General features: G+C 36.5%; 1 protein-coding gene across 1 annotated transcript in view; it reads right to left on the bottom strand.

The window, feature by feature from the left end:
- HECTD2 (HECT domain containing E3 ubiquitin protein ligase 2) overlaps nt 1-16,412 on the bottom strand; it is a 34,405-nt gene extending 17,993 nt beyond the window's left edge. Inside the window, 8 exon segments of the mRNA XM_010000109.1 lie at nt 677-722; nt 2,958-3,022; nt 3,587-3,676; nt 4,569-4,671; nt 7,073-7,211; nt 12,702-12,831; nt 14,261-14,288; nt 16,387-16,412. Coding sequence (XP_009998411.1) covers nt 677-722; nt 2,958-3,022; nt 3,587-3,676; nt 4,569-4,671; nt 7,073-7,211; nt 12,702-12,831; nt 14,261-14,288; nt 16,387-16,412 — 627 coding nt within the window.
- Between the last annotated feature and the right edge of the window lie 584 nt (nt 16,413-16,996).

Here is a 16,996-nt window from a genome sequence, read left to right as displayed (position 1 = left end):
GCAGGATAAACTCCTTTTAATTCACAGCTAACATACCACCCCAGAGAAAAAACTGTTGTCTCAAAAAAATAAATTAGTATCAGATCTTCTCAAGTAACAGCAGAAACCTCTCCTTATGTGGAGAGGCTTTTCCTACAGTGGCAAAATTTAAAGGGGAAACTTCTTACAACTGCAAATCAACTACAGTAGCAAAGGTAATAGGTTAACAGACAGGTATCAGACAACACAGCCAGTACGACTGGAGAGGGTCTGCTGGACAAAATGCAGCACTGGAGACAGTTACAGCAATATCAGAAAGTGCATGTAGTGAAACTTTCTGGGAAGATCAGAATTAAAAATACCAATAAAACAAACCCGGGAACAAGAAAGGAAGAAATATGAATAATTTGCTAAAACATTTGTCCTTTCAACCCACAGCACGATAGGAAACAATTATATGCTTGTTAGTTCAAAGTCTTAATCTATGCAGCCTTTCCCCATCAACTATGTTCCATTAAGCTCCCATTCCCCTCATGCATACTCTACATTTCTTCTGTATTTTAATACATTGTTATAACAGGAAATGAAATGTGAAGTATCTCAGCTACACAAAGTATCTTGTTTGCATAGTATACTGGTTTATAGATTATAAGTTAAGCATACACATACTTAAATAAAAATATTGTATTTCTCTTACCTGTAAAAGTATACAGTATGCTCTAAGATCATCTTTTGTTCGTGGCCTATGAATGAATGAAATAATAAGCAGAAGCACATGTATACATCATACACACGCAAGAGTGATGAAATCATGCACCCTATGATTTAACTTTGCGTTCCAATACATATTGAATATCATATTTAAGGACCTTCACTGTTCTCAGAAGTTGAAAAAGACAAAGATTCTGACTACTTTCTAAAGGTGTTAGGCTATGTTAGCATAATGATTTTGTGGCAGAACACAAGAGAAACTAGGTTTGAAAGGGGAGTGGGATGTAACTGGACATGCTAGTCAGACCCCTGGGTGTAGCAGCCCAGCATTTGTGGGGCAATGTGCTAGTATTTCTGACAATCAGAAGGCCTACCACTCCTCAAAGGTGAAAACCAAGTGCTCGACTCTCTCTAGAGTGTCTCTACACCAATGCACACAGTATGGGGAATCAGCAGGAGGAGTTGGAGATCTGTGTTAGGTCACCAGGCTATTATAAGACATAATTGTCGGAGACATGGTGGGACAGGTCCCATGACTGGAATGTTGTCATGGATGGCCATGTACTCTTTAGGAAGGACAGACCAACAAGGCGAGGTGGTGAAGTTGCTCTTTATGTGTGAGGGCAACTGAAATGCATTCAGCTCTACCCAGGAGGGGAAGAAGAACGAAATAAATTTACAGTTTGTGGAAGAAGGGACTTGTCACTTGGGAGAACAACAGGAGTGTAGTCAGAGTATGTAGGAAGGCAACAAGGAAGGCCACAGCCCTCTTAGAACTAACCTGGCAAAGGAAGTAAGAGAGAGCACAAAGGGCTTCTTTTCAAATAAGTCAGTATTTAAAGGAAGAGAAGGGAAAATGTGGGCCCACTGCTGAATGAGGTGGGAGCCCTAGTAGCAGAGGATACAGAGAAGGCAGAGTTACTTAATACCTTATTTGCTCCAGTCTTTAGTCCTAAGACCAGCCCTTGTGAATCCCAGACCATGGATGCAAGAGAGGAAGTCTGGAAGAAGGATGACTCTCCACCTGTCTTATGAGGAAAGGCTGAGAGACCTGGGGCTGTTTAGTCTAGAGAAGAGACTAAGAGAGAGGGGATCTTATTAATGTATATAAATATCTGAAGGCTAGGTGCTAAGGAGGGGCAAATCTCTTTTCAGTCCTGCCCTGTGGTAAGTTAAGGGGCAATAGATGCAAGCTAGAGCACAGGAGCTTCCACCTCAACAGGAAGAACAACTTCTTTACTGTAAGAATTATAGAGCACTGGAACAGGCTGCCCAGAGAGGTTTCAGAGCCTCATTCTCTGGAGACTTTCAAGACCTGCCTGTATGCATTTCTGAGTGACCTGCCCTAGACTCTGTGGTGGTCCTGCTCTGGCAGGGGGGTTGGATTTATGGTCTCCAGAGGTCCCTTCCAACCCCTAACATTCTATGATTCCGCGAGGGCCAAAAATAAAAAAAGAACAGAAGTGAAGAGTAAGAGGTGTTCTAAAGAGAGAAGTCCATGCTGCTGTCTATCTTGGGTGACATCACAGAAGATTTTATTTTCCCCATCTGACATATTTCCTGCCAGAATGCTCTGTACACTTCTACCACTCCAGCCTCTGTACTTCTTGCTGTTTATCTGCTTTGAGGCTTATAGATAACCACAAACAGGCATGCAGCACAGCAAAGGCAGTATAAGGTGGAGAAAGGACACCAGGGTCACAGGTGATTCATAACAAGGCGATCTCTCTTGCTAGATCTTTTTGTGAATCAAAGCATGTATTTCACTTCTATTATTTCTTGCTAAATTGTTGTAATCTTCCAAACTCCTGCCTTTGGGCTATCCCTTTCTGCATCCTGCACTGCCCTTTCCATGCCATTGCCACACATGAAAACACTGTGAAGTAAACTTTGGATCAAGGAATTATCTAGGTTAAAACATCCTAGTCGCTGTTGTGGTGTGAGCAGGAAAAGTATGTTTTACTCTAGATAAATTCCTTAATTCATCTCACAATTCAGATGCCAGAAAGATCATCCTGGTAACAAGCAACTGAGATTTTTTGGGAAACATATAGCTGGGTCTGGTTCTGCTTCTCAGAGACTCAGTTTCAGCTTATAAAATTCAAGATACATTTCAGCAGATTTATATGCCAAAAGCAGACAAGTTCTTATGAGTCAAATAAATTGTATCAGAACATTTGCTTTCTTTGGCTGAAACAGTAAAGACAAAAAGTATACCAGTTGTAAGTGCTGACACAGCGCTGAATGCAAGCATTTATTATAATTACCCTTTCCATTCTTGTAGCAGACCATTAATTATTCCTTTTAGGACTGACTTCTGAACATCTTGAGGCTATGGAAAAAGGAGAGGAAAAAATCGTATCTGATGTAATTATACATATTCTATACAAGATACTGTATGAACAAGCAAGTTTGTTTTGGTTGTAATTCAAGCCAGGTAAGTCTCTGCTATGATGCTGAGCTAAGTATCTTTCCTCACAGACTACCAGCTAAGGCCTGGAGTTGTGCCAACTTAAACACTGCGAATATAATTTTTAAAATATTCCCATCCTTGTTTACTAAGCTCAGCACTTACTTTTTGCTACCCTCATCTTCACATTTTTCTTATTTCCCACCATGCAGTGTCCCATCACAGTAATGTCATATCTTGCAAGCAGTTTTTGAGGTGTATCAACTGTGCATTACTAGCAGCAAAATTTTCCTCCTCTTTCACTAAAGCAATTTTCATTATTCTATGGCAATTCTTGTGGGACCATTTTAAGTATGTTTTGAGAGGTTCTTCAGAAATCATGCCTATCTGAGAAAAAAATTTTGGCATAAATTGCTTCTTAGCATATTTCTTTGCTGAAGTAATTGTTAAAATGTTTTAAAACATGGATTCTTATCTTTTACTTACAGTATTTAATAAGGCATCATAGACAACATTCACAAATTTTGCATTGATTCCAGAGTCCTCAGTGGTATTAAATGGAGAATTGGTATCTTTCTGCAAGTTAGATAATGCATGAAAAATTTTGGTTTTGAAAAGTTTCAGGTATCTTTGCTATCTTTGAAAATAAAGGTTGAATGTTTTAAACAAGAGTTTAAACAAAACAGATATAATTATTTATTTCCCCTATCAAAATGTAAGAATCTAAGTTGCTTTTATCAATATTCAAAACATGAGGCTAAACAATAGTAAACCTAGACATTGTCAATATTCATGTAACTCCATCACTTTGTTGTTCTATTTTAAAAATGCAGGAGGGTTTCAATTAATAAATTATATTGAATATTCATCTTCCATCCTTGCTGTCAATCCATCATCACACAACAGCAACAATCGTAAGCATTCAATATTTGTTAAGTAACTAGAAAACACAGGTTACTTTGTCTCAATCAGGCCCTACCGTCCATATTAAATATTATAAGAACATTTCTGTAACAGGCAGGAAATAGTTTAGAATTAAGAATTTTTTAACAGACAAATTTGATCTTTCTCCACAAAACCAGTCTATGACACCACAACACACAAACAGCTATACTACTTGAGCATACACTGCACTTTTTTTAGGGACAAGGAATCTGTTTCCAGATTTGTATGGGCCTTTGCATTAGCTGCATTATCTTGACATTTTTTAAACTGTAGTTTGTGTAGAAAGTAACTACACAGTCATAATGTCACAAAATGAAGTACATACACTTGAAATATAGTTTCCTAAACTGGAATGAAAAAAATCAATGCAATAACAGATTGTCTAACAAAGGCAGGTAAATTAATGACAAAATTACCTTAGTGGCCTTAGGCAACTAGCTGCAAGCCTTTAACTGATGTTTTTGCAAACACTTTGAAGACACAGAACTGTAAGTACTAAGCAGTATTATGAATTATTTTCTACCTTAAATGCAGCATTTATCTCCAGGAATGAATCAAATGTTGTAGAATAAAAATCATGTACAGCTTTCCAGTCTCCTGATGACTTAGCCTTTTCCACATCATCCCTAGAAAGATTATATTAAAATATTGTTAATATAAGAGTTCTGTCTTTCCAATCACTTAGACTTTAGACTGCAATGTAACTCCAAGTTTTCCTCTCTAAGAACACTCAGAAGACAGACAAGTACAATATCACAATCTTTCTAACATCTTCCTTGTCATTTTAAGAACATGGTATTACAGGAGAACAAAAGCACAGTTTGTGTTTCATACACCTGAACATTATCTCTTATTCAAAAAGTTAATTGATGGTGTCACAGTTCAGTATGTTAATACAAATAATTAGCAGGACAGAATTATGCATATATACTGACATGATACATTTTCTGAGACTAATTAAAGTAAGAAGGTTCCTAAAGTAGTGAAAATCATTATCATTTGCACAATATTGTATTACTCATCAAATTTTCCTATAAAACAATCTTTATATGTGTTTGTACACATTCTTCAAAGGAACAACAAAATTTGTGGATTTACTCTTAAAGTCCTTTTAAATATTGCTCCTAAAAGTATCTGTATATGAAACCTAGTGTAATATCATACCTTAAAAAAAACTCCAAAGACAACAACACAAAACCACAGTCAACATTTTGTACAGAATTTTATTTCAGCTTTCTACAATGCTGGTCATATAAATCCCACTTTGGTCCCCCTCGATAACTTCTTTGTACTAGGTACCTTAAAAAGTCACCAGTAAGACATAACAAACATGCTAATGACTTTGCAATACTTTACTTGAAAGAATAAAATTGATAACTACATAATTAGGCAGCAGTCAATAGATTAAAAAATGTGAATGTGGAAAACAATTCAGCTCTTCAGATCACCTAAATACCAAGAAAGGATCAACTCTTGTCAATTTTTCTTCTAATGTGTTTCCTTTTCCACCAAATACAAACACTGACTAATCAAAAAGCATTTCTTTTCCTCCCTGCATGCACAGAATTTCAAACACAGAAAAGAGCAATGAAGAGTACATGCTCATGTGTCTCTGGGAGCAACTGTGATTTTTATACCCCATCTGTCTGAAAAAAAAAAAAAAGAAAAAGAAAAAGAAAATAAAAGAAAAAAAAGACTCAGCCTTATTCCTAGGAATATATATACCCCTCTCCTGACCAAGATTATCCTACTCTAGAACACTCAAGTCTACTACAGCAGCATAATGCTCTTCTATCAGTGCTAAGGGTAAAAAAAACCAAAAAACAAACAAAGCCACAAGCTTCATTCCCAACAAATCGGTAAAAACCCAGCTAAGAACACATCCACTCTCTCTGCCAATATATGTTCACATATCGTGGGTGAAATCCCAAAGCAAAACTTTGTGGTGTAGATCTGACATCAGGGAAACAGAGTTAAAAACAATCCAGGTGGTTTACCTGTGGATTTCTGCTGGCCTAGCTAAGCTGAACAAGCATGTACTGAGTATCAAACTGTGGTGGAAGAAATTTAATGTAGATACAGTTTTGGTTAAGGGTCTCCACTGATCTGGAAAAACAGAAGTCGAACACAAGACACTGTTTCACATAAATTTTACTGCCCTTCTAGCTAAATCAATGTTAAGGGGCAGTGTTTGCAGACACCCTCTAATCTTAAAACTCTTTTTACTTACACAAAGTTTAAGCATAGTACTTCTCATGGAGATGTACTAAAATAACTTACACTGCTTAAAACTGTATTCACATATATAGCAAATGTACTTTAAAAAGTAGTACGTTTTTAACACAGAACTAATATTAAAAATTACTGCTTTTTAACGTAATGCATGAAGAAATGTTATCTGCACTTTCAGGCAAAGCTAGGAATAGTGCAGTCGACATAACCACTGCTCCAGATCCTCAAATATGATGGGTTTTTCACCAAAATTATGCTGTTTCCTAAAATGACAGTGTGAACATCACAGTTTTGTGGAACGTAGTTATGGTACTTAATACATCACACTGAAATACATGTGTTTTTAAAGGTATTAAGTATTTAAGTGTCTGATCTGCAGTGTTTCACACAAGATTGAATATGCCCAGTACCTCAATGGACGGGACACACCATAATTTGCAGTACAAACAAATACCTAAGACTGAAAGGAATTTTCCAGCCTACAGAAACCCATATGCATATTTTTCCAAAAGTAAACATCCACTGAATGTCAGTAATGGAATTTTTATCTCTAAAGTACAAGCTTTGCTATTTCTTGAACAGAACATTTCAAGCTAGAGAAAGTATTTTGATAAATTTCACAGTAACAGAGTTATCAACCCCACCACCACAACCAGACTAACTACTACTACTAGTCAGTCTTACTGAATTGTTCCTCCATTTGAGATTAACAAAATCAAATGTATGAATTGTATGACAAAATTAAGAAACTCCAAAGAAAGGAAGCACACTTTTGGAAACACCAGCATAACTTACTGAAAATCTTTCACAGTTTTGGTTCGGATGGGAAGGGAAGGTTCAGGAGGAACTGGTGCTTTCAGCTCTTGGGGTAGTGTATCTATAGAGATGCGCTGCTTCTGTCGTACGTCGAGGCAAACAGGTGGTAGGTCTCTCACTTATTAAAAAAAACACCAAACAATAAATAGGATGCAATCATGTAAGTAACAAGCTGTTAGCCATTAAAATGCAGATAAATAGGAATATATAGAGATATATACAAAGAAACAAAAACAAAAAACTCACTGTCGGATTCTACATCTTTAAACTCTACTCATTCAAGTGCTTTTCTTAGCGTGTGTTCATCCCAGACAAGATGGAAACTTTCTCTAATCAAAGGGAAATAAAACCCTATTAACAAAAAACTATGTCTCTAGTTCATAACCAAGGCTTTGTGAACAAAGTATTTCCTTCTGCCAACAGAGGCAGAAAATTGGCCTGTCCATCTCCTGTCTAAAGCTTTCTGGGTAACAGGAGTGTCTACTATTGTATAAATGAACTTGAACTGCCGGATAAAGTTACAAGCAAATTATTTTCTGTTACATAAACAAAGTAGAGCAAGAGAGATTTTCACAAATGAACTGCAAGCATGCTGCTGACAAAGAAAAAAAAAAGAAAAAAAGCAGTACTACTTCAAATCATTATTAGGGAAAGTAGCAAAATAATGTACTTAAAGATGATGCACTGGTATTATATCCATAATAATTCGTTGGTATACATACAGCAGCACTCACATCACGGCAAGAAAACCTCAAGTTTATATGTAATTTCATTTTTAGAAATGTGTGCTGCAGTATTTTCATTAAGCTAAGTGACTTTGAAAGTCAGAGGCATAATGAAAGCGCCTATTCTGAAAATCACATCCACCTTAACCTATGAGGAACTCAAGCTAAGAAAGTTAGAAGACCATTAAAAAAACAAACAACCCAACCTCAAAGGATGTAATGGAATTACAGAGATACCCAGGGTAATATTTGCTCTTTGAAAGACACACTGATCAGTCCATGACTAGTAGCTATTAGTCACAAATAGTAGCATTGTCCACTATTGTATTTACTATATATATTATAAATATTGTAACATACAAACTGCAACACTGGTGCTCCCTACAACTATGAAAAATCTCAAGCACAACCACTCCAAAGTCCTACTGTTTTCTAATGTACAAGGACAAGTCTTCAGCAATTTTTTCCTACGCTCTGCTACAGAATTTTAGCTAGAACTGACTGTGGATTGTCTACAGCCTTCTAAAAAAAAATTTAAATCTTTCCAATAAATTAAATGGGAAATGCAAGTTTTCTGTCTTGCAGAGAACTACTGCTGAAATGGTAGCAGGTTTAAACATTTTTTTCTCAATAAATTTGGCTGCCTATTTTAAGTACAAATAGCTGTGCTTTAATTACTGGGTCAACAATTCAATGAATGACAGATGCTCTCTATTAACCTCTCTCCCTTCCCAGAAAGGGAAAGACAATAAGGAAGAGAGGCTTATGGGTTAGAAACTAAACTACACAGCTTTAATGAAAACAACAAAAGCCAGGATGCAGGTCTTCTATTTGACTCATATTTTATCTGAGAACATTGTATAAAGTTGGCATGGCACAGTTTTGACAGTAGGGGTCTGCAGGTGTGGCCTTTGTCAGAGGGGGAAGGTATTTTGAGTTTTGTTTCTGTCTTGTCTAACTGGCAAAAAATTGGTATAATCAAGTCTGTTTTGCCTGTGACAAAAACTGGCAAGTCGACTCCCCGTCTTCATCTGAAGCCACGAGTTTTTCATCTTATTTTCTCCCTGTGTTCTGTTTAGGAGCAGGAGTGATGGAGCAGCTTGGTGGTCATCTGGCAGCCTGACAAAGTAAACCCACCAAAACCACGAAAAAATATTCAAATGCAGTGTGCGCAAACATCCATTTTTCTAACAGGATCTTCTATAATATCCTTAAAATGCTTTTTTAAGTTTGATTTATACTGCACTTTCTAAAAAGCGTTTATAAGAGTTATGATGTACATTTGGAATAAAAGACATTGTATAAAATAACAGTCAAAATACAAACATATTAAATCAAAATCCTCCATGAATTGTCTAAGAACCCCCCAAGCCTCTTCACTACAGTTCCAAGAACTATGTTTTTTGTTTTGGTGGGTGTTTTATGTTTTTTTTTTAAACATGAAAGTAGCATCACTACTACTACAGCAGGGAAATAGTTGCTAACAAAACCTCCAAAACCCAAAGACAGATTCACAGATTCAAAGACAGATTCTGTGTCTGATGACACAGACACTGTCACTGAAACTTAACTCAGCCATCATTCATCAGATGATAACTGATCAGAGCTGTCCTAAATCCCACAAGTATGGCATTGATTATAGGTAGGGAACCTTGTCCACTCTTACAGCTGGAATTTAAAGTTATTTAAAGAGAAAAGTAGTAACTTAAAAAACAAAGTGGACACATGGATACTAAATTAATTCAAGCCAAAGTGCCCAGCAATTCTGCCAAGCATTCTGCTATTGCATATGGCTTTTGGAAAGCAGGATGGACCGACCTAAAAGAAACAAAGACTGTGTCTTATTTTTATACTGTGAGAAAGACAAGTAATTTTAATTTAGCTCTCATTCTGTCTTCTCAATTTAAAACAGATTAAATATTGAATTATAACCAGCTGAATACACTGAAATAAGAAAAATATTCTCTCCACGTCTGCAGAAGAGACAGCTGCTGACAGAAGCTGCTTCTCATTTCAGCAAATTGAGGCTGCAGGTGCTAAGCTGGTAACTCACGCCCTGTCAGTGATGCAATTTTCTTTGAAATATATGCAGTTTAAATTAGATATACTAAATAGTAGAGATTCTAATAGTATGTTTAATAAAAACTGTCAATTTCAGTATGTTTTGCCATAATTCAGGTTTATTTGTAAATAGATTTGCTCATCTGACATTGAAAAATATTAATTAGGATCTGTCACTTCAGTTCAATTGAGGAGAAACTTGATACTTTATGTATTGAGATGTTAAGCAGCAAAAAGACACTATTACAAGATGAAAAAAAAACACCTATAATTTCTGGCTGCTTGCCCAGTTACATCAAGTAAAAAGGATCAGCAATGCATGACTGCTTAGGGAATGATCAAAAACTTTGAGGAAGAAAATCTCACTGATACAAAGGAGAACTTTCTACTACAAGGAAATTCAGTGTGAATGAATTTAGAAAAGCAGTTATTTGCAGGGTGACCAACACCTCTACCAGCAGAAAAAAAATTCAAAATTTTGGCAAAGCAAACAAATCTTACTTGGATTTGTAATATTATAAAAGAACTACAGCAATCTAGTGTACATTCAGATTTCATAGTAGATCATTGCTGCATAAGACTTGCTATATTAATTCAGTATCTGTGGCAGCTATATACCAAACAAAGATTGCTTTAGCTTTCATGCTGTATTTACTAGCATTACCTTTTCCACACTTGTTTTTCAACAAACTTAACATTCTTTGAGGTCAAGCCTAAAGTATTACCAGTACACATAAATATATATACACACATATTCAGAAAGATACCTCATATATCAAATGAAGAAAATAATGATCCACGCATCATTTGTGAATTCCAGAATAGCAAAAGAAGCATTTTTAACTGAGAAGTTTGCTTCAAGGATTATTCTTTCCACAGAATACACATATCTCCTCAAAACATTTTGAACATGCCTTGCACTGTAAAAATAATGTTTTCATACAGGGAGGTTACCCTCACCCTGAAATTATCACGTGTAGTGAGAACTGAGGGCACTTCAAGAGACAGAGGTGTTTAGAGTTTACAGTTTTTGTCAGATAAAAAAAAAAAAAAGAGGGCAAAGGAGACAGAATTCTTTTGTTTAGTGAAATTATTTCTGAAAAAGAGTACTGTATTTTTCACATTGCTCGGCCCAATACTAGATTTAATTTTACTTTGCCCTAGATTTTATTAAACAGCAGGCTTTCATATCATAAGATTGTATTAAGCAACCATTCAACAGGAGCTGGACAGGAAATAATTAAGTCTTAAATAATGAAAGACAGCAGCTTGGAGTCTATCAATCAGCTGCATACATGTTTCTGTTAAAAAGGCTAGCAGCTGAGTATTTAATATTGCCAAGAGGTCACTTTCAGCTTCTGAGGAAAACAGTGTTACCAAGAAAGACAAAACAGTTGCTTTGAGAACTTTCAGATTGCAACAATATTGCAATTGCTTATACACAATTCACTTACAAAGAATTTTCTTAAACATACATAGGGGCCATCAAAGGCCACTTGAGCGCTGTTCTTCCAGCTCTATTAGCTCAGCCTTGAAGCATTTTTTAAGAATCAGCAGGGCTGACCTGATTTGCAGCATCTTCTTGCCTTACTCCAAGTATTGCTCTTAAGAACACCACTGCTCTTTAACTCCAGTAAATTATGCACCAGTGGGAGAATTCTTCACTGGCCTTCTCCAGCCACTTTCATTTCCTTTGTGTAGTACAAATTGACTAGAGCCAAGAACAAAATCCTGTCTGAGTTGTCATTTACATGTAATTGCCTTTTTTTTTCAGCAATTGCCTTTATTAGTATTATTATTTTTAAAGTAGAAAAAGCCTCCCTCCTACATAATAAAAATGGCTTAAAAAAAAAAGGCCTTGGATTAACTTTTACTTTTGTGGTATAGCTAGCAAGGATACAAAGATCATTTTTGTAAGGATACAAGTGCAAATATAAGCCATCTTTTTTCTTTTTCTTTCCACAACCTTGAAACTGATAATACTTTTCCTTAGTTTTGTTTCAAACTCACATTACTGAGATTTCTTAAGTAACACAGTCTCTTTCTTTATGGTCTCAAATTCACTGAGACTAAGAAAACCACAGATTAATATGGCTGAGATGGACCTGCTAAGAGGCAATATGAGTACAAACCTGACAAATGTTTGTACAACCTTTTATCAAAAGTCCCAAATTACTGAAATTCCATATCTGAGATTTAAAAAAAACAAAACCAACTAATAAAAAATTCCAGGTCTAACCACAATGTCATCTCATCAGCTTTCATTATTCTAACATGTCATACTGAATATACAAGTCTACTTTCTACCTTTTCATCAATTATCATTACCTCATCATATCACAACAACCTTCCCTCATGCCTTTAAAGCTCTTCAGAACTCGCCAATCCTTGTGAATTTTATTTTGTGTCACCACTAACCTTCATTAAAAACCAGTAACTGTCTCCCTTAAAAGCCTCTCACCCCTGCCATCCTTCAGATGGCAATAGAAAAATCTCCACAAAGTTCTGACACAATTTCTGGGAAAACTGCCATCTAACTGCAGACAGACAAACTGGATCTGCAGATGAACTACTGCATCTGAAACTTTTTTTTTAAAACTACAGATTATTCTTTTATCCTCCAGACCTATTTGTTTTACTTATCCAACTCTACAGAGGGAGGACTGGCATAACCATCACTGCCTATACACTGGAGAGCACAGCATAATTTAATGAAACCTAGATTTCTGGTTTTTTTGCGCTACCACAATACAAATATTGGCAGAACACCAAGCACCTTCTTAAATTGGTAACTAAGTAACACCGGACTTTTATTCTCTTACCGTTTTTGATGTTGGGTATAACATGTTGTGGAGGTGAATCCCTGTTTCCGATGCCTTCTTTCTTTTCGTTGATAGTTGTGATGAAATTGCTGAAACTGGAAAACTGATTTTTGGCTTCTCTCTCCAACCCCTGCAATGAAGATGATGGTGTGCTATATAGGGCTAATACATTACGGCAAGAGTAATCTTACTCATGAGGTATTGCAAAGAATAAATATCCTTCATCTTGAAATCGGATTGGCAATACCTGATTAAGTCATAAATCATGATTCTGCAAGTTTGTTTCAAAATGGATCAGGAGAGACACTATAAAATTCCTTTCCATTATATTCAACAACTCAAGTATTAATTTTAAGGATATGGTGATATCTTTGCATTACTGCAAGAAAAACACAATGTGATTAGAATGCTTTCAATGGTACTCTAGCTTTCTGTATCCTACTTTCTAAGTACTTTTATATTCCTTACCACATCAAACTCAGTTTTAACAGCTAAAAGTGTCACATTTTTTTTTTTCCAAAGAACCATAATACACTGAAGTAGTTTAGACAAATTTCCAAAAGACTTGAAATGTGGGGCCAAAAATGTTATGTGAGCTAACCTGCTAATAGAATTTAAGTACTGGCTACTTGGGCAAAAAAACTCCTAATGATTCAAAATTGTCAGTATCAACTGCCACTGAAAAAAGGCTAGCCAACAAACATTTGTTACCACAGGAGTCTGCACAAGCCTTTGCTAAGAAGTGTTGAGGGCTAATATGTTTTCACAGTAAACAAAATTGAAAACAGGTAATAGGCTTTCAAATGATTGTGCCAATCAGCCTGTTTGATACCGAGTGTTATTAGAGATACTTTGGAGAATTTGCAAAGCATAGGTGGGTTAAGGGGCTTCCCCAAGACAACAGAAGTTGCATGATGGAGATTATAATTTCCATCTTGGCTTCAAGTCATCAGCTAGTATTAGGTAAAATATCAACTCAAAAAACCATACACGCTCTCCTAAACATCATGATTTTCAGCCTCACATTAGCCTAAAGATTCAGTTGCTTGATATCTGGTATCTGTGTTCTCAGTTAAATAAATAAAGCAAATAAAAATTGTAATTCCCTAAACAAGAATAAAAAATTTAGAATTAACATCTTTTTTAGTTATTTTAAATCAGTACTTTTACATTTCCTTTTAAGGGTAGTAAATTTGGACTAAGACATGCAGCCAGAGTTTTGAGGAAAGCACTTCGCTTCTGCCACAACATCCTGAAATACCACCAGAAGGGTAATAACACAGGCCATAAACCTGCCATGCCACAGTGTATGGAAGCTGGGACACTGCCAGGAATTTAAAATAACTGTGGCACAAACAGACATTTTTCATGATTTGTAACTCAGCAAATAAACTTGAACAATCAACAGGACTTCTGGCTTTTAAAATACCAAGTTTAAATTTCTAGCTCCAAATTCTTTGTATGCAACAAACATTCAAAAATTAGATGTAATTACCTCTATAATTCTATTTTATTCTATAACTTTTGAAATAGCATTAACCAGTTTCTTGAAGAATCACCTGGCATGTGACTGGAGAAAAACGGAGCCTGAACAAACATGCCAAGACATGATTGACTGAAAGAGAACTTTTAAACAAATCCAGATCCAAGAGTAATCCAGCATGTTACAGAATGTATGCGCTGGCTAGAAAATCTCTGGAGCTTCTACTAGTCTAATAATGATTAATAGGGAATAGATATCACAGATAATTGAGAACAGGAGCTTTTATAAAACTGACTATTGTGACAGCCTTTTTGACTGACTCAGCTTTCTAGGTTTTACTCCAGTCATCCCACTGAAACACTATAGTTGAACAGTTATTTAAAAAGGTGGTTCTTAATGCCACCTCCCTCAGCAGTCATCAGAAAGAACAAAAGTTGCACATGCTATTTAAACTCCATCATCCTGCTCCAAGTGCACTTCCAATGATATTAAACATATGGACAAAGGCTTAATTGGAAAGCACTGGGGGAATACTGGGAAACTACATGCTTGTTAATGAGGATCTCTGACATCTCTTGGGAGGGTAATCTAGGACAAGTGTACAGAACCTTGCTATACGAAATTTTGTAGGAGGTCATTGAGCCTCTAGAGCATAAGACTACACACATACTGTCAACAGAAAACTGAACCGCCACATAAAGAATAGATATATTTACATGGCGTGAGTGCATCAAAATAATCTTTAATCTTTTTAATTTTTAATTTTTTTTAAAAGAGCATAGTAGTAACTCACAGCTCTACTGGCTTCTTAGTGGAAGTTTTCCAAAGCATTAAACCCACCATAAGACAGGAGAGGTACTAGCATTATACCTGGTAAATCTATATTTTTCATTATTGAAGTTAAATTAGATGGCGAAAATAAGTCAAACTCTTTCCAAAGAGCGCACACAGAGTGCTTTCTGAAAACAGACAAAAGACCATCTACAAGAGTTTCTTGAAAATCCTACTCTTTAGCCCTAACATAACTCTTTCAAGTATGTGGCAAGCAAAGGCCAGTGGGGAGTAAAATGTTTTCTTCTCTGTGCAGGAAGACATGGAGGACACAACATACTTCACAAAGCCCTGGAATTGGATGTGTAAGTTGGAAACAACTAGGAAATAAAAAAATCCAATACTTTATATCAACTCACAAAGGTATGCATAAGCATACCTGCATATCCTATTTGATATATCTGAATAAAACCCCTGCATTCTGTTGCAAACAGAGAATTCCAGGACTGTGGAAACACCTATTACATCTGTCCACAAAACTGTCTCTCTGCACGTACTATTAAAACCCAATCACAGAACGTGCAACTCTTTGTAAATTCAAGATCCCATGTGTATTCACCAAACAATCACACCTACCCCAGCAACACTTCAGCAGGTCAACTCAGACAACTTATACGTTCAGAAGTACATCAAGGACATCCAGCTGCCAACAAGTTCTCCTGATTCTTTAAGGCAATGGGAATTCTACAAGGCTGCCTGGCTGTACATGTGTTTTGTTAGCTGAATTAAGCCTGACTAATTCTAGACCAGCTCTTTCATCTTTTTAGAATAAAAAAGGGACTAAGGGACTGGGCACCTGCCATTCAAAGTTTGAAAATGGAGATTTTCAAAGGCAAAAAAAAAATCCTGGGCACTTGTCCATTACAGATTTATCCCACCAAATCTGTATTTGAATCACAAGAACAAACGCATTTTTCCACATTCAGACAGATTTGCAAAGCTGAAAGTCTTTCTGAAAACTGGAATGTTGTAGGCAAAACACAAAATTGGCAGATTTGCTGAAAGGAGTTTGCCTACAATTACTTGGCTTACCATTACAATTATTTCATGACAGTCATAAACATCAGACGCTCAGTCCTTTAAACCCAAAAGATGAAAAATGAGAATTTCCAATAAGTCAAATACTTATCAGAACTGTTGAATTAAAATATCATAATTCTATTAATTACTACAGTATTGGTAAATTTTTTGCTGTGTTGTTGGACTGAAGTTCTAGCAAGCTTTAACACTGAGCCACGTAAGATACATAACTCGTGCCAGGAAAATTTTGTGTTTCATAATATTGTATGGTCAGCAAAAAGAAAATCGTAACTCCAATAAAGTTAAAAGTCTCAAATGGGGTTTACAAGATTAAATTATTCTGTCAAATACCCTTCTTGCAGGTTCCTTTTACCCATGTTAACTTATCATTCAACAATCGAAGTGTTTGTCCTCTTTCCTTCAACACAATTAAAAACCGCAAAAGACCTTTTAAGAAAAAGTTAAAAATACACAAGTATTTCCGAGGTAGCTCTCTCGCAAGTGTTTTAAGAGCTGAAACACTCCACCCCCGAAAATCCTTAGCGAACATTCACAGTGCTGCAAACCCTCAGTCATGACTAACCCAAAGAGCAGACCGTTGTAAAATGGTAAAGAACTATAAGTAGCTGGGGAATTTATAGCTTCAATATGTCACTGCTCACATATGCTCTCGTTATTTTTAAGAAACTTGAATGAAAGCCTCTCAACGGAACAGAACATGAAAGAGAACGAGCGTGATGCCCCCCCCACCGCCACGAATAAAGCAGCAGAGAAAACGACAGCGAGGACCGCAAAGCCGGTCCCGCAGCCCGGGGCTGCGATGCGACCGCCCGGGCGCTGAGGGCTCGTCCAGCCCCGCCGGGGACCGCACACCTCCCCCGGCAGCCGCGCTGGACCCAGACGGGACGGGCGGCACTTTCTCCTCTTCTTTCTCCCCTTCTTCCTCCTCTTCTTCCTCGTC

The sequence above is a fragment of the Chaetura pelagica genome, unplaced genomic scaffold, assembly GCF_000747805.2.
Source record: "Chaetura pelagica isolate M959 unplaced genomic scaffold, ChaPel_1.0 scaffold436, whole genome shotgun sequence".
Classification (NCBI taxonomy): Eukaryota; Metazoa; Chordata; class Aves; order Apodiformes; family Apodidae; genus Chaetura; species Chaetura pelagica.
This window is presented reverse-complemented; position numbering and strand designations above follow the sequence as displayed.